Source organism: Lontra canadensis, unplaced genomic scaffold (genome assembly GCF_010015895.1).
Source record: "Lontra canadensis isolate GAN:19392208 unplaced genomic scaffold, GSC_riverotter_1.0 scaffold66, whole genome shotgun sequence".
Classification (NCBI taxonomy): Eukaryota; Metazoa; Chordata; class Mammalia; order Carnivora; family Mustelidae; genus Lontra; species Lontra canadensis.
Window position 1 is genome coordinate 4831777 of NW_022631060.1, and position 22108 is coordinate 4853884.

General features: G+C 57.9%; 5 protein-coding genes across 7 annotated transcripts; 2 read left to right on the forward strand and 3 right to left on the reverse strand.

Annotated features, from left to right (window-relative positions):
- The first annotated feature begins 95 nt into the window (after positions 1 to 95).
- TM7SF2 (transmembrane 7 superfamily member 2) lies at positions 96 to 4460 on the forward strand. The gene is made up of 10 exons (XM_032879428.1): positions 96 to 291; positions 685 to 881; positions 964 to 1018; positions 1399 to 1593; positions 1673 to 1776; positions 2973 to 3092; positions 3179 to 3347; positions 3584 to 3664; positions 3752 to 3874; positions 4180 to 4460. Exons 1-10 carry the CDS (start codon positions 240 to 242, stop codon positions 4338 to 4340), a joined length of 1257 nt encoding a protein of 418 aa, XP_032735319.1. The 5' UTR covers positions 96 to 239; the 3' UTR covers positions 4341 to 4460.
- Positions 4461 to 4710: 250 nt separating this feature from the next.
- On the reverse strand, positions 4711 to 6050 carry ZNHIT2 (zinc finger HIT-type containing 2). Its single transcript, XM_032879429.1, has one exon. It carries the CDS (start codon positions 5951 to 5953, stop codon positions 4760 to 4762), a length of 1194 nt encoding a protein of 397 aa, XP_032735320.1. The 5' UTR covers positions 5954 to 6050; the 3' UTR covers positions 4711 to 4759.
- A 3014-nt stretch (positions 6051 to 9064) lies between these two features.
- On the reverse strand, positions 9065 to 10624 carry FAU (FAU ubiquitin like and ribosomal protein S30 fusion). Its single transcript, XM_032879434.1, has 5 exons — positions 10497 to 10624; positions 10154 to 10236; positions 9919 to 10063; positions 9426 to 9481; positions 9065 to 9239 (listed from the first exon to the last, which is right to left on the reverse strand). Exons 2-5 carry the CDS (start codon positions 10226 to 10228, stop codon positions 9114 to 9116), a joined length of 402 nt encoding a protein of 133 aa, XP_032735325.1. The 5' UTR covers positions 10229 to 10236; positions 10497 to 10624; the 3' UTR covers positions 9065 to 9113.
- A 90-nt stretch (positions 10625 to 10714) lies between these two features.
- MRPL49 (mitochondrial ribosomal protein L49) lies at positions 10715 to 13674 on the forward strand. The gene is made up of 4 exons (XM_032879433.1): positions 10715 to 10843; positions 12230 to 12380; positions 13225 to 13349; positions 13468 to 13674. Exons 1-4 carry the CDS (start codon positions 10766 to 10768, stop codon positions 13612 to 13614), a joined length of 501 nt encoding a protein of 166 aa, XP_032735324.1. The 5' UTR covers positions 10715 to 10765; the 3' UTR covers positions 13615 to 13674.
- Positions 13675 to 15739: 2065 nt separating this feature from the next.
- Positions 15740 to 21904, reverse strand: SYVN1 (synoviolin 1). Of its 3 annotated transcripts, none has more exons than XM_032879432.1 (16): positions 21822 to 21904; positions 20835 to 20983; positions 20507 to 20599; positions 20264 to 20416; positions 20073 to 20121; positions 19548 to 19651; positions 18628 to 18754; positions 18430 to 18529; positions 18266 to 18331; positions 18054 to 18170; positions 17792 to 17955; positions 17384 to 17512; positions 17138 to 17290; positions 16874 to 17060; positions 15955 to 16106; positions 15740 to 15873 (listed from the first exon to the last, which is right to left on the reverse strand). In XM_032879432.1, exons 2-16 carry the CDS (start codon positions 20964 to 20966, stop codon positions 15767 to 15769), a joined length of 1833 nt encoding a protein of 610 aa, XP_032735323.1. In that variant the 5' UTR covers positions 20967 to 20983; positions 21822 to 21904; the 3' UTR covers positions 15740 to 15766. The 3 variants fall into 3 exon arrangements, with proteins under 3 accessions (XP_032735323.1, XP_032735321.1, XP_032735322.1); XM_032879430.1 differs by having other exon boundaries at positions 17138 to 17293; XM_032879431.1 differs by lacking the exon at positions 21822 to 21904 and adding an exon at positions 21634 to 21689 and having other exon boundaries at positions 17138 to 17293.
- Positions 21905 to 22108: the final 204 nt, after the last annotated feature.

The following is a 22108-nucleotide window of genomic DNA, read 5'->3' on the forward strand; positions in this document are numbered from 1 at the left end:
GCGGCCGACCCGCCCCCCGAGCTGATTGGCTGGATTGCTGGGCCCAGGATGGGCCGGGGGTGGGGCCATTTAAAGACCTCGGGACGCCAGTGGTGGTAGTCCGAGCGCGGGGACCAAGCAGGTTCCTGTGTAGCGGTCTGATACCCCGCGTCACCAGGCTCATGTCCTCGGGATGAGGTGGACTGTGTTTCTCTGACGGACTCTTGTGTACTCCCTCCCCCCGCGGTGGAGCGGAGACCATGGCCTCTCCTCAGGGCTCCCGGCCTCCGCTGGAATTCGGGGGACCCCTGGGTAATGGGGCAAGGGTGGAATCTGGGGTCAGGCTCAGCGAAGTGGGGTGAACTGCAAACGGCTGCGGGGGGGAGGGCAGAGGAGCGGGATCTGAGAATGGAAAGCTTTGAAGGGTGTCCCGAGGCAGAGGGATCTGGGGGTTGCGGGGGACTGGGGAGGGCCAGAGCACCAGATCTGGAGGATTGCACCGAGAGCGGGAGGATCTTCGGGGGAGCAAGGGGGCGGGGCTCAAGATGGAAGGGAAAGGGCTGAGGGCTGAGAACGGGGTATGGAAGAGGGCAGTGGGAATGTGGGTGGGGGGCCCTGAGGGGTCCTGGGCAGTGGGAATGCGGAGGGGGCCCTGGTGGACAGCTGCGGAGCGAACGCCCGACGCTATCGCCCCCGCGTCTCCAGGCGCCGCGGCGCTGATGCTGCTGCTTCCTGCCACCATGTTCCACCTGCTCCTGGTGGCCCGCTCGGGCCCGGCGCGCCTCCTGGGCCTACCCCCCTACCTTCCGGGGCCCGAAGTGCTGTGGAGCCCGCAGATGCTGCTGCTGTGGCTCACTTGGCTCGGCCTTCAGGCGGCTCTCTACCTATTGCCGGCGCGCAAGGTGTGGACTCGGCTCTCGCGGGAGGCGGGCGGAGGGAGGGGGTTCACTCTCACCCCTTATCAGAGCCTCTTTGTGCTCACAGGTGGCGGAGGGACAGGAACTGAAGGACAAGAGTCGCTTGCGCTACCCCATTAACGGTGCATGGTCGAGGGGGTGGGGGGATGGATCCCCGCGCTGGAGTTGTGCCGGTGGGGGTGGAGCTCTAGACCCAGTGGAGTTTAGCCCCAGCCCCAAGCTCCGTTAGATGCCTGTGTTACGCTGTGTGCCCGGGGTAGCCTTGGGGGATTCAGTGTCCCTCTCCATGTCCCTTGTTATTCCACACCTACCCGCAGCATTTGCTCTTACTCTATGCACCAGAGCAGTGGTTGGGGTGACCCCCTGAAAGCCAAGGGCAAGGTCATTGACCTCCTTGGGCTTTGGACTGTGTCTGTGTGTCGGGGGGGGGGGGGGGGGGGGGCGACGAGGGCACAGGTGTAGAGAGGCTCAGCCCCCAGGACTCATTGTGTACTGGTTTCAGGCTTCCAGGCCCTGGTGCTGACAGCCCTGTTGGTGGGCTTGGCTGTGTGTGCTGGGCTGCCTCTGGGGGCCCTCCCAGAAATGCTCCTGCCCTTGGCCTTTGCAGCCACCCTCACGGCCTTCATCTTCAGCCTCCTTCTCTATCTGAAGGCTCTGGTGGCCCCTGCCTCAGCCCTGGCGCCTGGGGGGAACTCAGGTGAGAGGGGTCCCAGTAGGGTGCAGACAGAAGCAGATGGGGGTGCTTGCTCGCGTCTTCAGGCTCCGTTGTTCTCCAGGCAATCCCATCTACGACTTCTTCCTGGGACGGGAGCTCAACCCGCGCATCTGGTCGTTCGACTTCAAATATTTCTGTGAACTGCGGCCTGGCCTCATCGGCTGGGTATGCTGGGCATGGCTATGTGGGCCAGGAGGAGGGGCGGGGTAGGGAAGCAGTGTTTGAGCAGGGCAGGGCCGGGCCACTATTGCACAGATGAAAACCATTAATCATTCATCCCACAAATACTGGTTGAGTGCCCTGGACACTACTCCAGGTACAAGGAGACAAAAGAGAAAGAAAGTTATAGGAAAGCAAAAAAACAAAACCCAAAAAAACAAAACTCTGTCCTTATGGAGCCTACACTCGAGGAAAAACAGACAAAACATAAGTGAAATCTGTACAGCACGGCAGGGGTGCTATGTGCTAGGGAGAAAAAGCATGGAGGGAGTTAGGTGAGCAGGTGCGACTTTAAATAAATCAAGCTCAAACTCTATTTTGAGGACTGGAGAGGCTGATGCTATGCCACCTGCTGGTCCTAGTGGCGTAGAACTTGAGACTGATCATTGGGCATAGCAAGCTGTCCATCACTAGTGGCCTTGAGGACATGCCAACTGTGGTTATGGGTTATAATCACCCATGCTGGACTGCGGTCACAGCTTCCCCAGGGGTCTCTTGGGTAACGTCCCTCATGTCACCCTGGAGACTAGAGGTGAGAGGAGGCCAAGGGTCCACCGTGGATCTGCACCCTGGCCTCCAAGGCGATTTCCCCACGTGTAAGATGGGATAAAGTGAGAACTTCCTGCAAAGGTTCTGGTGAGGGTTAGAAGTGGTAACGTTAGTGACAGCGCCAACCCAGCGCTACCAGAATGGGTTTACTCATGTGTATTTACTGTGAGCCAGGAACATGCCTCGTGTCAACAAGTCCAACAGCAACGTGAGGCAGGTCCATGATTAACTCCGTTTACCACATGGCATGGGGGGAAGGGGCCTTTGGAGAGGGAAAGCAATTTGCTCAAGTGGGAAAGCGGAGATTTAAAACCAAGCCTGACGTGTCCAGTGGCTTTCTACGTTGCTCTCCTCAAAGGAACATTACAGGACAAGGCGAGAGCCCACGGGCAGGGAGCCCCTCTGGAAGCATACGTGGCAGTCTTTGCCCCGGGTACAGGGGCTGGATCCACTCAGCAAAGGGCCGAGGACTTAGTGGCCGAGAGCCGAGAGAGATAAGGGGAAAGGCTAGCCACTGCCCCCCCAGGTGCTGCCACCTCCATGGAGGCGGGCTGGAGACAGACTGCCCTGTCCTCCCTCTCCCACGTCCCCAGGTCCTCATCAACCTGGCCCTGCTGATGCAGGAAGCGGAGCTTCGGGGGACTCCCTCACTGGCCATGTGGCTGGTCAATGGCTTCCAGCTACTCTATGTGGCCGATGCTCTCTGGCACGAGGTGAGGCTGGACCGGACAAAGAGGCAGGGAGGGATTTGAGGACCTCATGGGGACTAAGCGGGTGTGTCTGGGTCCCATCCCTGCAGGAGGCCGTCCTCACCACCATGGACATCACGCATGATGGGTTTGGCTTCATGCTGGCCTTTGGGGACCTGGCGTGGGTCCCCTTCACTTACAGCCTGCAGGCCCAGTTCCTGCTCCACCACCCGCAGCCCCTGGGGCTGCCCATGGCCTCCGTCATCTGCCTCATGAATGGTCAGTCAGGACGGGGCTCCTCCCCCTTTCATTCATTCCTGCCTTTTCTTCAGCACCCTGTTGATACTAAGCCTCAGGTGCTCCTCTAACACAGGGGTGGGGATGGGGGTGTGTGTGGGGGAAGGGCTGGGTCCTAGGTCTCCAGGCGAATGGAGTCTGGGCTGTGGGTGGATGGTCAGGGTCACCTAGAAGGCTCTAAACCTCGACCCTGACCACTTGCCCATGCCTTCCCCTAGCTGTTGGTTACTACATCTTCCGGGGAGCCAATTCCCAGAAGAACACCTTCCGGAAGAACCCTTCTGACCCCAGAGTGGCTGGTGAGCTGGGCTGCCAGGAAGCCATGAGCGAAGCAGTGCAGCTGGGCTCCTGCCGGTTCCCCCATCCCACTCCCTTTCTTCCCCCAGGCCTTGAGACCATCCCCACAGCCACGGGGCGACAGCTGCTGGTGTCTGGGTGGTGGGGTATGGTCCGCCATCCCAACTACCTTGGAGACCTCATCATGGCTCTGGCCTGGTCCTTGCCCTGTGGTGAGTGGCTTGGGGGGGCACGGGATGGGGATCACACATGAGGGGGACAGAGGTGGTGACCACAGGATGTCCCGTCTGGGTGTGGACGTGAGAACGGGGCTGTCCCATCCCCTAGCGGAGGGAGGGGTCAGGGAGCTGGGAACGGACTCAGTGAGTGGCAGGGGGCGGGCCTCCATGCCAGGCTTGCGAGCCAGCACCGCGCTGCAGACCTTCCAAAGGAGCCCTTGTCCCTGTGAGCCATTTGATGGGGAAACCTTTGTGAACTGGGGGGCTGCTGGGCGGTCACAGCCTCCACTTCCCCACAGGAGTGTCCCACCTGCTGCCCTACTTCTACGTCCTCTACTTCACGGCACTGCTGGTGCACCGCGAGGCCCGGGACGAGCAGCAGTGCCTGCGGAAGTACGGCCTGGCCTGGCGTGAGTACTGCCGGCGCGTGCCTTACCGAATCCTGCCCTACGTCTACTGAAGTGGCTCTGCTCACCCAGGCAGGGCAGGTGCCCACCCGTCTGCCAGTGCAGCCAGCACCGGGAGCCTGGGCCCTGTGCCGCTCTGAGCTGCAGCAAGCAGGGACGAACAGTCTCGGACAAGGGCTCTGGAGCAAGAAGAAATGCAGCCAGTGCCCAACAATGGGAGTGGAGGCGCTGCTCTTCCTCCTGGATAAACATCTGGAAGCCATGGTACCACTTCCCTCCCTTTCTGGGGCCAGGGTGTTTAAAAATTGGCTGGGTCAGCTCGGATCCAGGACAAGCTGAGAGGTGGCTTTTGGGCTTGAGAGTATGGGAATGGCGGGGGTGGGGGTGGGTGGACAGCAGCTGTGGGTCATAAGCAGGCACTGCTGACAGGGCAGACCAGTCACAGCTTTATTAAGGACAGGGAGATCCCAGATCAGCCCGGGAGTTCCTCGATGAGAATTCTTGGCGCAGGTGGCAAGGGGCCTCCCCAAAGCCGCTCCAACTCCCCGGTGAGGGCTGCGACCTCCTCGGCCGCCACAGCATGGGCTCGATGGGCCCTGGCACAGTCCAGAGCCAGCGGCGTGAGGGCCGTCTCATTTTCATTGGTCCAAGCCAACAGGAATTGGCACTTCTTCCGCGCCCGGTAGAGGCGATCTCGCTCCTCCGTGGCCACGGCTTGCTTCCGGGCCCTGCCCAGGGTCTGTGCCAGGTGCCACAGTGCTGCCAGCGTGTAGCCCTTCTGGTCTGCCGGGCCTTCGCCCATCAGGATGCGGGCAGCTTCGCGCATGGCGCCCCGTGTGCCCAGGGGCCCGGGAGGATGCTCGCCTGCTTCGAGCACCTGGGCTGCGGCCTGCAGGGCTTCCTCGGCAGAGGCAAAGACCTGCTGCGCACCCAGTGCTCCCGACACGGCGAGCAGCGTGGCACAGAAGTCAGAGAGCAGCGCATCGTCGCCGCCGTGATACAAGGCAAGAGTGTGCGCGTAGGCAAATAGCACGTTGGGCAGCTGGAAGCGGACGAGCGGCGAGGGCGGGCTGCGGCTCAGGCTGGCCAGCGTGGGGATCCGGGAGGGCACGGTGGGCGAGTGGGCCTTGGGAGCGTCTTCGAGAAACGGCTCGGCGGCGGCCTCCTTCGCGGGTTCCGGTGGGGTCCTCGCGGGGGTGGGCTCCAGCTCCGTAGGGTCACGGCCCGCGGCATCATCCACCTCCTCCAGAAGCCGCGGCCCGGCCCCGCGGCCCCACCACCACGGCCGCCACGGGGGCAGCAGCCGCCCGGCCTCGCCACGGCTCAGCAGCCGCTCGAAGGCCGCCTTCTCGGCCGGCGCCAGCAGCTCCCAGAGCCTGGTGAGGCCACCTGGCGCCGGGCCAGGCTTGAGGCCCGCGTCCTCGGGGTCATCCTCGGTCTCGCGTTGCTGCCGCAGCCGCCGTAGGGCGCCGGCCAGGCGACTGGGTGAGGCGCTGCGGCCGCGGAGCTCTCCCAGCACCTGGTCCCGGTAGAAGTCTTCGGCGCAGGTGCCGTGCGCCCGGTAGCAGCGCAGCGAGCAGTAGGGCACGTTACAGCGAGGGCAGGTGTAGCGCGCGGGCTGGGCCTCCCCCGCCGGGCAGAAACCGCAAGACCCGGCCGGCTCCATGGCAACTGGCGCCCCGCACACTTGCGAACAAGCGCAGGCAGCCCCGACAACTTCCGGTGCTAATCGGTTACTTCCGCCTCCTTGCTAGGCCGAGGGAGCGTAAAGCCCCCGAGGCCTTTCGGCAACTTCCGCCTACCCTCGGAAGCCAAGCCCCGCCCCCACTGTCAAATAGCTCTTGAGGAGGCGCAGGAGTTGGTCGGGACGCACCGGCCCGGCCCTGCGTGGTGAGCGAGCGAGGGCGGGTGCCCGAGGTACCAGCTCGCCCCCTAGTGGTTCCCTTGAAGCACGGTGCTTTACCTGGCGGAAATGGATCTTCTCGAAGCATCCCCTCAAAGGCCCCTAAATGCCCCAGGCCTATGGGGGATGCGATGCCTCCCTCCACTGGAAGGGCAGCTATTCTACTAGGGGACACAGACACAAAGGGGAGTACAGAAAAAGGGTGAAGATGGACTCCTTGGTCTAGACTCTGTATGTGTGTGTTGGGAGGCATTTCCCCTCTTGAGAAGAAAGAAACTTTTAACAGGTATCTGAACTCCTGTTTGATTTCCCCTCCAAATATATGGTTCGTCCAATTTTAAAGTGCAGAATCCATACTGGGTGCCAGAAACACACTGAGCAGCAAAGAGATGGGGTCCCTGTCCTAATGAAGCTTAGTTTGTAGAGTGGGGGGTGATAACCCACACAAACCATGCTAGGGCCCCCAGGACTTGGACCATCGCACCCATGAAAAGAGAGCTGTTTTTTTAGTCCCCCCCCCAGTAAGTTCTGCCTTCACAATCCCTTGTATTTATCTCCTTATGGATCATCTATCAAGATCTGGATGGATCTTGAATCCTATCAAGATCTGGATGGATTTGAAGACCTTCAAGTCCGCTTGTTTTCCACATCCCATTACTACTGGCAGTTTCAGTTTCTAGTTCCTTATCTGGTTCCCTTTCTTGCCAGCCATTCAGAGAAACCAGCCAGACGAAGCACTGGATCACAAGTCAGATCACATCAGGCCCTTACTTAAACCCTTCCCTGTACTTGGTGACCCTCCGTTGCACTTGGACTCAAAACCGAACTCCTGTTCAGGTCTGACAAAACCACACAGCTTTGCACACAGTCCATCCCCAACCTTCCCTCTTTCTTTGCAACACCCTTCTTACTTTCTTTGAGATTCTACCACTTGTTAACTATCTTCCTCACTTAACCCACAAGAATCAAATGTCTAGAAGGGAGGTGACTGACTTTTCCTAAAGATTACTAGAGATAAAAAGAGCCTTGTAGGCTTGCACACTTCCTATGTGGCAGGTGATCTAAGACCTTCACATCCTTTATATTCTTCACAACTCTCAAGACATGAGAGCAGAAATTAAGTCATTTTAAGGTTGGAGAGTCGGAAAATAAATGAAGCAAGGATTCAAACTTAAGGCAGTCCAAGTCTAAATACAAGGTCTTCACCTCATGTTATACTGTATTTCGAGAACCAGCAGGTTCAAAAACCTTCACAAAATGGGTAGGTACCCGTGTTGCTAGGGGAACTTTGAATCAAGCCCAGAGAATCCACTCCCAGGAACACTACCAACCAACCCACCAGCCTGAGCTGTGATTTCATTAATGAAGTTAGCCAGATAGGTGGAGCTACAAACAAGGTCACCATCATGCCAAGGTCATCAGGCAAGGCTTTCTGTGACAGCCACTTTCAGAGAACAGGCATGGGCAATGAAGTCCCAGTAAGGTAAAATAAAAGGGCCTACAGCCACCATGGGGCTGACTGCAAACAGGTCCACCTCGAAATTGCCGTAAGTCCTAGCTGAGCAACAGGCTGCTTACAACCATGCACAGGTACTAAAAAAAGTAAAGTTCCACAAGGTCCCTCAACTCTTCCCCCTCCCCTTTAACCTCAGCCCCCCAGACCACTGCCTCCTGGCAGTCTCTCCTTTGCTGGCCTGCCCGCTGCTCTTTTGCTGTGTATTCAATAAATTTCATCTCCTTTGTTCTGCCTTGGGTGAATTCTCTTTAAGGGCCTGCACCACTGACTTCCCCCCAATAGGGGTGGCCCGTATTTTCTCAAGTAGGGACATACTGGACCTGTGCCCTGGACTCCACTAAGGCCATAGCTGGTTCCAAGTTCAGGAAAAGTCAGACTGCCCTTCCCTGATATATCTTCTACCCAAATTTCTCTGCTGATGCCGCCATAATCCTCCCACAACAAGGATTCTTATCTCCTCTGTTTGAAGACCAAGAACAGGGTGCCTGGATGGGTTATTCAGTTAAATCTCTTGACTTGGTTTCAGCTCAGATCTTGAGATGGAGCTCTGTGTAGAATCCCATGCTTGGGATAGAGCCGGGGGGGTGGGTGTGTTTGAGCAAAGATTCTCCCCCTCTGCCCTCCACTGCTCCCTTTCAAATAGACCTTAAAAAACAGGGACGCCTGGGTGGCTCAGTTGGTTAAGCCGCTGCCTTGGGCTCAGGTCATGATCCCAGGGTCCTGGGATAAAGTCCCACATCAGGCTCCTTGCTCAATGGGGAGCCTGCTTCTCTCTCTGCCTCTGCCTGCCACTCTGCATGCTTGTGTTCTCTCTCTCTGACAAATAAAGAAATAAAATCTTAAAAAACAAAAAAAAACCAACCTTAAAAAACAAAAAACAAGGGTTCCTGGGTGGCTCAGTGGGTTAAGCCGCTGCCTTGAGCTCAGGTCATGATCTCAGGGTCCTGGGATCAAGTCCCGCATTGGGCTTTCTGCTCATCGGGGAGCCTGTTTCCTTCTCTCTCTGCCTACTTGTGATCTCTGTCAAATAAATAAATAAAATATTAAAAACAAAACAAAACAAAACAAAAAACCAGTAAAAAATGACTTGAGAGACTTATCAAGTTATTTGGATTAGGAAATCTCCCCCAATTTCCATCCGAAGAGCTGCCATCTGGAGTTACCAATTTTCATGGTAACCCTTTTTTCTACAGTTTACCACTGCTTCCCCAACCCAAGGCCCGTCTCTTCCAACCTGACAGTGCCAAGAAACCAGAACCATGCCTCACTGTTCTAATGAACACACCACCAGCCCTAGAAGATACCCAAACAAGTATCTTCCTGAGGCCCTCCCTGCATATTAAGGTGAAACAATGAAATGATTGAACTAAGAGGCTTTATTGGGGGAGAGCCAGGATTACAATGGACTTAAGAGTTGGCATTGGGGCCCTTCTTCTTGCCAAAAGTGGGCACAACGTTGACAAAGCGCCGGTTGTATTGCATCCGCCGCTTGGCTCGGCCTGTCTTCTTCTTCTTTTTCTCCTGTTTGGCCACCTGGGAAAAGGGAAGGATAATCAGACCTCCCATACCATCCCTCAGTCTTACCTTTAGGGAGGGAGAAGGCAAACAGAGGAAAGACCAAAGGTCTTGGCTTAGCTTAAAAACAAACAAACAAAACCAAACCTGCACACAAAAACAAAAACCCAAACTCTAAATAACACCACTAATACGGTCACCTACCTTGGGAGTCTGCCCTCTTACTTTCCCAGCACGGGCCAGAGAACCGTGGACTTTACCTGTGGTGGGAAAGGAGGTCAACGCAGTTAGGAGAGCAAGAGGGCCCCACCCAGCAGAATCCTTTCTTCCTCAACTCAAGCCTTTAAAAATAAACAGGGACCAATAGGGGCTGAAAACAAAGGTGCAGAGATATGACCTCTGACCAAGAGTGTTTAGTACAGTACGTTCCAGGGTTTCACTTCAGTATCTTCCAGCCCGACTTTAAACAAGAACTGAAAAGCACCTTGAGGAATCCAGTCAGACTTGATTTCAGTGAGCAAACAAGGGGCTAATAAGTAATTGAAACAGAACTAGGCTCCAGCTCAGTCTTCCATGGACCTCTTAATGAGGAAGGTAAACAGGAACCACCACCCTGGGGTTAGGACACTGAACCCCACACCCCACACTCGTATTATGACTTTACAGACATTTCAAAGTACAATGCTCCCCAACTCACCTCCAAGCATGCGGCCGGCTACTTCCAGGGTGGTCAGTGCCTCCACTCCACACTGACCTAGGGTAGCCTCATCCTCCAGGGGCGTGCCTGCCAGGAGCACGACTTGATCTTCAGGAGCGATGCCCTCCAGCGAGGCTACATGAGCCTACGGTAAAGTAAGGCTCATCAGCGTTCTCGCGGAGCGAGACTGAAGAACACAAAAGGACGGTGCCCAGGAAGCACCACGCAGCCTTACCTTGATCTGGGCGACCGTCTCCTGGCCGGTCACCTCGAGGGTGTGTAGCTCCTGGGCGCGGACGAAGAGCTGCATGTCGGCGACTGACGAAAGAATGGCTCGTAAGAGCAGAATGCTCTGGGAGAAAGGGGGTCGGGGGAAGGCAGCGGGCCGGCACCGATCGCGCTGGGATATAGGTGGTCGCGGGATCTCACGTGGGTAAGGCCGGGCCTGCCTGGGAGGTCGGGTGGGGACCGGAAGCTGGCCCTCAGAACACACCCTCTCCCCGTTTTTCCCGCGCCCTCTGACTTCGCGGCACACCTGCTACTAGGCCCTCCAGATCCAGCGGTGACCCAGATCTTACCTGAACCGCGAGCACCGCAGCCGCTACCGCGAAGATGGAGTCGAGAAAGAGGAAGGAGCAGGGGCGCGCACGTCCACACCGCCTGCTGCGTGCCACGTCACTGCTGGGCGACCGCTAGAGCCTTTGGTTTTTGTACCGCCCACAGCAGTTCTAGCTCCGCCTCTTTACGCTTTGCGCAAGCGTTCTTTCGGTCCCGGGAGCGCGCCCACGAAGGGGCGGGACCTGGCCGGTTGCGCGCGCAGACGACCGGTGTACGGGAGAAGTTCAAGATGGCAGCGGCCATGTTCCGCGCTACGCTGAGAGGATGGAGAACCGGCGTCCAGCGGGGCTGCGGGCTACGGCAGCTGGTGAGAACGCTGAGCCTGGAGATGGGGAGAAGAGGGCTGCGTTGAGTCTCACTGTTACTCCTGTAACCCTGGAGCTCAGATACAAGATAAAGGTGCAAGGCCTGTAGTGCTCCTCGGTGTTTGGGGCTTAGAACCTGATTGGTGGACCATTTGGGTTAGTCAGAACTGGGAGGGGCTGCCCATCGACTCCGGCTAATTTTTTAAAAGGGATACCGTTCCACAGGGTAGTGGTCGGCCCCAGATCATTGGCGACAGTAATGGGAACCTAGAGTTCATGATATACAGTCCACTCCAATCTGCTTCCCTTTTCTCGTAACCCCGGGCCTATCAGGACTCCAGGGTATCTTTTCGGAAAAGTGTCCAAAAAGATTCTTCAGGCTGGAGAATGGGAGGACGGTTTGCGGAGAGTTACCTTAGGTAGATGGTTTGTTAATGTCTTAATTTTTCTTACATGGAAAAAGGGGGTAGTAAAATACCTAACTTGTGTCATTGTAAGAATTCAGTAAAAATACCCGTAATATATTTAGTCCATCCATTGCCTGGGGGTGTTTATATGAGGCCAGAATGTTCCAGGTAAGCGAGGGTCACATCGGGTGATTGTGAGTGGGATTATCACGATTGCTGAAAGTGCCTAATCCAGAACTAGAATATTTCAGTAGAACGTTTAGAGGAAGCTTTAAAATACTGAAAAATTTTAGTCGGTCAGATTTACAGTAAATTGACTTTTTTTTTTTTTTAAGATTTTACTTATTTATTTATTTGGGGCACCTGGGTGGCTCAGTGGGCTAAAGCCTCTGCCTTCGGCTCAGGTCATGATCCCAGGGTCCTGGGATCCAGCCATGCATCGGGTTCTCTGCTCAGCGGGGAATCTGCTTCCCTCTCTCTCTCTCTGCCGGCCTCTCTGCCTACTTGTGATCTCTGTCAAATAAATAAATAAAATATTTTAAAAAAGATTTTATTTATTTATTTGACAGAGAGAGACACAGCGAGAGAGGGAACGCAAGCAGGGGGAGTGGGAGAGGGAGAAACAGACTTCCCGCAGAACGGGGAGCCTGATGTGGAACTCCATCCCAGGACCCTGGGGTCATGACCCGAGCGGAAGGCAGATGCTTAACGACTGAGCCACCCAGGTGCCCTGACTATGGTTTTTGAGTCACACAGAAATCCTAAGAGGGGCAAGCCCTTCAGAGTGCCTGAATTTCTTTTCTAGTCTCACCTCTATCCTGGCCGACTGAAGTCTGGGGCTTTTCTGTCTCCAGGCTTTTATTTATGCCATTCTTTGCACCTGTAGTGCTTCCTTTTTTTACCTAAGTTCTGCCTCTCCTTTGATGGGTGGGTGTGTAGTGGGTGGGCTCATAGTTGTTTGTTGTTTGTTTTTGGCCTCAGAGCCAAACCCAGGAGCCTCCTGATTACCCAAGCTTTGTGGAGTCTGTGGATGAATATCATTTTGTGGAGCGCCTGTTACCCCCTACCAACATCCCAAAGCCACCGAAGCATGAACACTATCCCACTCCCAGTGGTTGGCAGCCACCCAGAGGTGAGCTGGGCGATCGGGATGGCTTGAGGTTTATAGGGGGAAGCCTTCCTCTCCCTACTGGTCTACCTCCCCATTTGAGGCTCTGGATTCCCCAGTGGGTTCAGGACTCGTGTTGAGGTGTCTCAGGGCTTAGCATCTGTCTCATGTTCAAGGAAGGGCCTGGGAAGGCAGCCCTATTTTACTGGTACCCATCCATCCAAACTGTCGGGATGAAGTCTTCCCATTCCAGAGAAGTGAAGCATAGAGAGAAGACCTAAGAGCTGGGATCCCCACTCCCACTCCAGTAGTAGACCTTGTACCATCTTTGAGAACACAGCTTGGGAGTTGGGCATTTCTGAGTTCAAATTTGGCTCTGCTGTTCATTGCCAGTGTGATCACGAGTTAGTCACTTAGCTTCTCCCATATGGAGTTTCAGCAAGATGGAGATAATCTGCTCGGTACATAAAACACTTAATACAGAGCCCAGCATGTGGTAGGCAGGTGTTCAGTGCTGTAAATCCCCATTTCTTTGTGTCAGAGATTGCTATTAGCCTCCCTGACCCAGGGGAGAAGTGCAAGGATTGGCCCCAGATGGGGACCTAAAGATATAGGGAGGCATGGCCCTAACTTCATTTCTTCTTGAGCATCTTCTACTGCCAGGCCCTGTGCTAGGCCTGGGAGGTTACCAGGACAAAGCAGCTGGTCTTGGCTTCAGTTTAGGGAAAGAGCAGGTGTTCTGACCTGAAATCAAGAGGTGGCTTTACCATCGGGTGCACTGATTTCTCTGTACACTGGGGAAGGGCATCAGCTGAGGGGGCATAAAGCCTGGGGAGATTTGGCTTCTCACTGTTCTTGCATGTAACAGACCCCCCACCCGACCTGCCCTACTTGGTGCGGCGCTCTCGAATGCACAACATCCCTGTCTACAAGGACATCACACATGGCAACCGCCAGATGACTGTCATCCGGAAGGTGGAGGGGGACATCTGGGTAAGTGAGGACATGGGTCGGGGGCTGATACTAACCCTTTCGGGGCTGGAGGGATGGGAGTCTTATAAGAGGGGATGGTCTGACCTTGATGTGTCATCGTCCTCCCTCTCCCCCTCAGGCCCTGCAGAAAGATGTGGAAGATTTTCTGAGTCCACTGCTGGGGAAGACACCGGTCACCCAGGTCAATGAGGTGACAGGTACCCTGCGCATCAAGGGCTACTTCGACCAGCAGCTCAAAGCCTGGCTCCTGGAGAAGGGCTTCTGAGGCCCAGCCAAGCAGCCTGCATGATAGCATCCCCACCAGACTAGAGTCTGGGCGGGGAGGGGGTCTTGGGAGGAGTGAGGTGGCTGTTGGAGCAACTAGGACAGAAGGTATAAATGCCAGGGCTAAGAGCTTGGGCAGGGCGCAGTCAGGGCTAAAGGGCTTCAGAGCAGGCCTCGCTCACATTGAGGGGGAACGTGACCCTCTCCACAGATGCCCGCAGCGGGGACGGCTGTCTGCCGGTGGGGACCCTGCCTCTGGTGGAGCTCACTGGGCTCACTGTTCAGATTCTGGAGGTTGTTGACCGTTGGAAGTAACAGCCCAACCCAGTTGAGGGGCGGGTAGCGCAGAGCAGACCCACTGAGTACGTGTCTTCCTTGGCCTTCACACCCTCACTGCTGCAGATGCTCTCAAGCCCTTGCTCTGGGCCAGACCTGGTTCGGTGGCGGCTGTGGCGAACACACAGGACTCGGGCATGGTTCCCGGAGGTCTTCAGCTCCGAGTAAAGTCACCACAGGGCATAGGCATAGAGGGCCCTGGTCAGCCCCTGAACTCATTCCTTTTACTCATGGAGAAGTAGAAGGCCCCTCGCCTGGGCTCCATTCTTGGGAGAGTTGGGCCAGAGCCAGCCTGCCTTTCCCTGGTGGCCTGGTATCAAGGCTAGACAGGGGCTTTGCAGGAAGAAAGATGCTGGCCTTTTGCCCCTGCCATCCCGTCCCACCCCCCAGCCAATGAACCTTCACACTTGCCCCATCCTAGGGAGTTACAAAGGTCAGAGGCCTGAGTCCCCACCCTCAAAGCCTGGCTCCCCTACTTGTCCTTTAAGGCAGGGAATTGAATTTCTCTGGGGCTCAGTTTCTTCATATGGAAAATGGTGATAGCTCTGTAACAGTTAACGACTTGTCTAACGAAACCCATGTCCCTGGGGATTCTCAAGTCGCCAGCCCGAGCAAGCAGCAGCAGCCTGGCATGCTGTTCCCATGAAACCCAGCTCTATCAGTCACTAAGGCGAGTCTTTATTTGGCTGTATATACAATTTAAGCTATTAAAATTTGTACAATATTTACAAATTAAATAATCATCTGAAACGGTCTCCAGCAACTCTTGTAACACAGAACCGAGGGGAAAAAAAGACAAGGGCAGGCAGGCGGGCCTCAGCTCCTGTGGTCCCTACCTGGCCCAGTGCCTTTTCTAAACTGGAAAGACCAGGAGCCAGACACTCCTGCTCCTCTTTCCTAGGGTCAAACATTCAAGTTCAAAGACAAAATTTAAGCCAAAAGACAACAGCAGGGAAGTAGTTCCAATTCTTCTGAACCCGAGAGACATTCTGTGAGTCCAGAAGCGGCTTCCACAGATTCTGGGGCCTGCAGTGGTTCAGGAGCAGACGCACAGGCCCTCAGCCTGGCGCAAGGCTGGGCAGTGGTTGCCGGGTGAGACCAGGAATGGTCTCACTTGATAGACCGACCGCAGGGAGAAGGGGCCCTGGGGAGAGGGGCAGGGCACCTCAGTGCTGCCCCCTGGCTCCTCCAGGCCGAGGCAGGCCTCTCCCTGAGCTGGGCGGTTGCCAGTAAGACATGGAAACACCACAGGGCATGAGTGACACAGCCACCATCACAAAGGGCCTCTAGGGAGTTTAGCGTAAGAAAAGGGACAGCAGTACCAATCTTGGTGGGTGGCCCAGGGAGCAAGTTCCTGGCCTGCCTCCGGCCCCTTAAGTTCCCACATGGGATCGGGGCGCTAATACTGTTTAGCACGGAAGCGACTTCACAAACACACACACACACACACACACACACACACACACACAAACACACACAAAGTGGGCCTTGGAGGGGCTGCCCCTTCTCCCAGAGAGGGGGGAGGGGGAGAGGGCTTCTCAGAGACTGCCTTCCTGCCTTCACGGCCCCAGCAGAACAGGCTGAAGGGTGGGGGAGGGAGGCTGGAATGGACCCAAGATCCCCATGGCTGCCCGGGACTGGAAGGACTGGAGTCAACTGGGGCCTCAGGCGTCTTTCCACTTGGCCTAGGGGATGCCTCCTCCTTTCTCTCAGAGCTGGGGGTCGTTACTCCCTGGTGCACACCGAGAGGGAGCGGGCACTTGGTGGCAGGATGTGTTACAGCAAGAGAGCGGAGGCAGGGGAGGACTGGGGTAGTGTCAGTGGGCAACAGGGGACTCCAGCTTCTGCAGGCGGCGGCGGCGGAGCTCTGCTGCATCAGGCTCCCCGTCCTCAGGCAGCTCCTCCGTGCCCAGTGACTCAGGAGCTGGGGACAGAGTTCAGAAGTGGAACCGAGAGCAGTTCCTTCCCCACTCCCCATCCCAACCCCCAGGCTGACCGAGACTACCTGGAGGCTTTTCAGGCTCAGGGGCTGGTGGGGAGGCTCCAGGGGAGGGGGTGGTGGTCTCAGAGCTGGGGATGCTGGTGGGGGAGGCAGCAGTGACCACCGCAGGGGCAGTCTCCTCAGTGGGGCTGACTGAGGCAGCAGGTCGGGGGGGTCTGAGAAGAGAAGAAGGGGCAGGTGAGGCCTTGACATCCTGGCACGACTGGGCAGATTTGTCTGCCCCTTATGAGCCCTGCAGGGTAGCATCAGCGCTGAGGGACGTCTGAGGCCCAAGGGAACAGCAGACACAGGCGAACACGTGTTGTGGGAGTCCTCGTGGGCCCACACCGCAGAGGGGCCATAAGCCACCTGCGGGCGAGCACTGGTGGTGGCCTTGTTTGCTCTGAGACTGCGGGGTGCCAGGCTCCAAGGGACACCCGCAGACTTTCCCCTGAATAAAACCCCACTCAAATCTCTGACTCCAGCACCCCGCCAAGCCTGTGATGTCACCCCCCCACCCCGCATGCTGGGCCCTCTGCACGTGAACTATGGGCGGGACTTATTAAAATAAGGCGATAGTGGTCTCCAGGCAAGTGAGTGGTGTGACCAGAACTTGAACTTAGGGTGGGGTGGTTCTAGGGGCCTTTATATTTGCTGACTCAAATCAGGGCCAGTGGTTCTAAGGCACAGGGTCACCAACTTGTGAGAAGGGCCCCGTGATGAACGAAAGCACTGAGAATTAGGAGTCGTCCGATTTTAGAAAAACCTGAAAGAACGGGATGTGAAGTCCACGCTCTACTAACCGTCAGCCCTCCTGAGACCCAGGCAGGCCTTCTGCAGCAAGAGGACAGAGGCCTCGAGAACCTGGAGCCCCTGGTCTGCCTACAGATAGGTGGGCCGAGGCAACCCCGGCCGGGGGCCTCCGTGGCGGCCGTGGACGTACCCCAGGGAGGCGAGCACGGTGAGGTACTGGTTGATCTGCAGCATCGCGGCGTCCAGCAGCGTGTGGATGTTGCGCAGGCTCTGCAGCCGGGCCTCCAGGTGCTGCCGCTCGTGGCCTTCCAGAGCCCGCAGCTCCTCCGGCGTCAGCCCCGCAAAGCCCGCGGGGGGCACGGGCATGGGGGGGAAGGCTGGAGAGAGGCCCGAGGCTCAGCCTGGGTCCCACCGACCCCTCCTCCCCATCAACCCCGCCTGTGGCTCGGCTTACCAAAAGGCGGAGGCAGCGGCACGCCCATCCAGGGGGGAGGGAAGGGGAAGCCTGGGGCGGGGCCGGCTTCGGGGGCGGGGGCGGAGCCAGGGGCTGGGGCCGGGGCCGCAGCAGCCGCTGTGGTTGTGGCGGCTCCACTGGGCCGAGGAAGGGCTGCTGACGGGTAAGAACAGTTTGGAGAGTGTTAAGAGGCCTCCGCTTCCATTCCTCCCACCCCTTGGCTGTCGCAGTCCCGGAAAGACTCACCTGCACCGGTGGACGGAGGGGCCCCAGCCTCTCCTGAGCTGGGGGGAGGTGGGACAGGTGGGAAGGGACCCATCGGGGGCCACAGCGGGAACATGCCTGGAGGAAAGGGAGGCAGGAGGCCCTGGGGGACTGCAGAGAGAGAACAGGGTAGTGAGAAAAGATCCAAGTGAGACAGATGCAAGTCACACCCAAGGGGCTAGCTGTTAGGAACCCTGTCTTTGCTCCCAAGGGCCCGTCTGAACTCAGCACTGATGACCCATGACTACGAGCCATTTGATGTCTCTTCCTAGGACCCCCTTCCCTGCCCAGACTGAGCTCCTGGAGAACAGGGAGTCTGATTAACCTCGTGTTTCCCATACCCAGCTCAGAATAGGGTGTGCTGGATGGCCAAATGAGGGGGCCACTCACAGTTGGGGGGCTGCGGCAGGAGTGGTGGGGGGTGAGCGGCCGGCTGTGGCCCCTGCTCAGCAGGCTCCGGGGGCGCAGGTGACTGGGTTGGCAGTGATGCCCGGAGAACGTCCATGCGGCAGGTGGGGCAGGTCTGCTGCCGCTGGAACCAGGAGCGCAGGCAGCTAGGGGGACGAAGATAAGGCGATGGTCCGCAGATCCCTGGGGGGCAGCCTTCCAGAGCCTCTCCCCCAATGTCAGGCTCCCTGGGCACCCCCCCCACCTGGTGTGGAAAATGTGGTTGCAGGGCAGTCTCTTGGCCCCCGTCACCATCTCTTCTCGGCAGATGATGCACACGTTGTCCATCGCCTGGAGTTCCTCTGGGGTGGCATCTGGATACCTAGTGAGGACAGGCCAAGGCTAGGTCAAGACCAGAGGCGGAGTCGGGGGAGCCAGGGGCAGAGCTGGGGACAGCAGCCAGTCCAGCCCACTTACAGTGTGTTCATGTTACGGATGGCGCGGCGGGACATGATGGCATCCGTCACAGCCTTCTTGAACTGCCTGCAAGACCAGGTGCGGTGAACGCTGGGTGGGGGAGCGGGGGCGGGGGGATCAGGTGTGGGTCAGGGGCAGGGAGGGCTGGTCTGGGCTGGGCTTACCTCATGGCCAGGTACATGGGCCGGATGGCAAAGAGAGGGAAGGTGTGCACCTTGATCATGATAGTCATGAAAGCCATGTACAGCAAAACCTTGATGAAGCCTGGGGGCAAGGAGAAGTGCAGAGAGCAGCAGTCACAGGGCCTGGGAGGCAGGGCCGGGGACGCTGGTCCAGGTCCAGGAGGCCCAGGCTCTTCTCACCTGTGAACAGCTCCGTGTAGAGCATGTACACGGCCTTATTGTCCCAGGGGTTCTCGCTCTGGAGGTCCACGGAGTGCAGGACGTACTTGATGAAGATGGTGAGGACCATAGTCATCAGGATGGCGTACTGCAGGAGGAGGGGGCCGTCAACACACGGCGCCCCCTGGCGGCAGCCACATACGGCTGGGGCCAGGAGTCCGCAGGGCAGAGCGCAGCGATGGACAGGGACGCGTCACCCCCCAGCTCCTCCACTCCCGGGCTGCTGGGACTTCTGGTGACTCACCTCTCCAACCCTGGCAGCCTGTCTGTCCAATGACAGAATTAACTGTCCCTTTCTTTTTTTTTCTAAGATTTTATTCATTTATTTGACAGACGGAGATCACAAATAGGCAGAGAGACAGGCAGAGGGTGAGGGGAGCAGGCTCCCTGCTGAGCAGAGAGCTGGATTCGGGGCTCGATCCCAGCAGCCTGGGACCATGACCTGAGCCGAAGGCAGAGGCTTTAATCCACTGAGCCACCCAGGTGCCCCTTAACTGTCCCTTTCTAACGACATTCCTTTGCCAACGAAAAGCCACAGGTCGAGTGCTCGGCACAGGGTCTAGCGTCCAAGTGAGGGCTCAACCAGTGGGAACGTGGGCACCGAGCACCCCTCCTCACCCCGCTGTTGGTCAAGCTCATTCCTGCGGCGGGCAGCAGCCCCCTCCTCGGGCCACCACGTCCAGGGGGCCCTCCCAGGGCTCCAGGTTGGAGCTGCTCCTCCCCACGCGCCTCCCTCTGTGCTTTCCTGCTCTCCTGGGTGTGTGTGTTTACAAGGTGGGAGCTGATGCCGACGGATGGCCAGCCCGGCCCCAGAACAGGTGCTCAGGAGGGGTTTGTTGGGTTATTCGAGGCTCGTTCGGTGCTACCTCAGGCGGTTTTACCTCAAAGCCAAACACCAGCTGCACAGAGGCCCCGCGGGTCAGGATGCTGTGATAGGCGTGGCTGACGAAGAGGAAGTCCAGGGTACCCAGGAGGAACATGAGGGCTGTAGGGACCCCCCAAATGGGGGTTGGTGGGGTCAGCACCGGGCCTGATGGCCACCTCCTGCTTTAAGACCCCACCCTCCGGCCCACCATGGCCCTTGCCATCTAGTCAGGCGCCACACTCCACTGACCCCAGCCCCCTGGGAACTGCAGTTTTGCCTAGGAGGGTATTAGAGCGGCCCGAGCTCCAGGTGAGGAGGCCAGGGGCTGCGGGGCTGGGCAGCTGAGGAGCCCTGGGGTGGAACAGGACAGAGATGATGCAAATTAACTTCCCAATTTATCTTTCCTGTACAGCTGTGGGTCAAGGGGGATGCCGTGCTCTAGGGTACAGGACCACGGTTAGTGACTTGTCATGTTCCAATCGTCCACGGAGCCTCTCGTCCCTCCAGCTCCCTCCCCTCCCCTCCCAGGGATCTCACTCACAGACAATGCGGCAGTGAAAGAGCCAGGAAATATTGGGGCTGCGTTCCATCTGAGGCAGAGCAGAAAGGGGGCCCATCAGGAAAGCCGGGGCTTACCCCACATCCCCAACCCGGACTTCACTGCCCAAGCCCACCCACCAAGCCAATCCCTGGCTCCCATCTGCTCCGGAGAACGCCCTCGACCCAACTCACAAAGTCCACACGGTCCTCAGCCAGCCAGTGAAAACACTTGAGGAAGAGAAGGAGGGTGAAGAGTGCAACAAAGCGGGGGCTGAAGTCGTCCCGAAAGACGGTGAAGGCCAGACAAGTCTCAGTGACAGCATACCAGGAACGTTCCAGAAGGTGCTGGGGGGTGGACAAGGAATAATGAGGACCTCAAGACCCTCTGCTTGTCCAGCTCCCTGCCCTTCGCTTTTGGAGTCAAGAACATCTTACCTCCATCTCTGCTGCCCTCAGCTGTCCAAAGAACACCTTGCCCATCACTTTGCCCAAGAGAAAGACAAGGACAAAGGCCTGGATGTAGAGGACCTAGGAGTGAGAAAAAGCTATGGTTTGAGGTCACTTTCTGCTCTGCTATGTCTGGGGCTCCTCATTCGGGAACCACCCCCCCACAATGTTCCCATCTCAATTAATTCAAAGGCAGGCAGCTAGTGGGCTACTTGGCCTTTCTCCCACTTACCTGACTTCTAACTCCGCCCCTGCCTCAAGCCGACTCCGCCTCCCCGCCCAGGGAGATCCCCCCCACCCTGAGCTCGGAACTCACTGCCATGCTGGGGCTGGACTTGGTCAAGTACACCACAGTCGGGTAGAACTGGTGCTTGAGGTAGTAGGCATGAGCTACCACGGCCCCGGTCAGCGCCAGGCTGGCCGCCATCATCACTGCGGTGCGGAACATTGCCCTGGCCTGGAGACCTGCGTGGGGAAAGGGAAGGAATCACCTGTGTGATGCGTACACCGTGCAAACCCAGCCCCCTGCCCGACACGCAGTGTCACCAAATAGGAGTGAAAAAAAAAAAAAAAAAAACCCGCCTCGCCTCACCCTCACAATCATAACCTCAAGAACAGCATACGCGCCCCCATTTTACAAATAAGAAAATGGAGGCTCAAGGGGGGTTAAGCGAGCCCACTGACGCAAGGTCTGGAGCCTGGGTCAGTCTTGTTTCAAATCTAGGGCTTTCCATGCCGCCTGCCAAGCCGCCGCCTCTAGGGAGGCACGAGGAGAAGCAAACGTGCTGCGGGAGAGGGAACCGCTACCACGGCCTCTAAAGTGAAGATGATGGGGAGGATGCACACGCAGAAACCTCCAGAAGCAGGAACGTGCCGCCTGGATCGGGAGAAGCCAGGCGCTGGGGGGCGCAGGTGGGCAGGCGACAGCGCCGGTGACAGCTCGGCCAGGGTGGGCAGCGGCCACGCGCGCCCCGCGGGAGCGGGCAGGATACGTCAGCCTGGAACCCTGGCGTCCCCCCAACCCCCGGGGCAGTGTCCACCCGGGGGCAGCGGAGAAACGGCCGATCGCCGGGATGCAGCGGCGACACGGAGAGGGACCCGGGGCGCCCCCGCACCTGTGATCGCCAGGAGCTGCGAGCGTCGCAGGCGGGGCCCGGCCTCTGAAGAGCGGGCGCCTGAGGTCCACGACCAGCTGACAAGCCGCGAGCGGGGCTTAGGGGGCGCGCCGACCCCGGAGCCCTCAAGGGGAGGGCCCAGGTCCCGACTCCCAACCACAACCCGGGCCCGACCCCGGCCGACTCACCAGGAGCCCACCGCCGCGAGCCCGCTCGATCCCCGCGACTGCGGAGGCGGCCCCGGTTAACAACACAGCCCACCCCCTACGAGCCGGAACTTCGGGAGTGAGACACCTCACTTCCGGCGTGGCGCCGAGTGGGTCGTACCAAGTGCACCCTTCCGTTGGCCGCACCGCGCACCCTCCGTGGGGCCGACAGCGGTGGTCCCACCACTGTACCCAGGCGTCGCCCCCACGGCCGGAGCAAGAGATGCGAGAGGTGGTCGCAGCCGAATAGGGCAGCCCGGCAGGTGGCT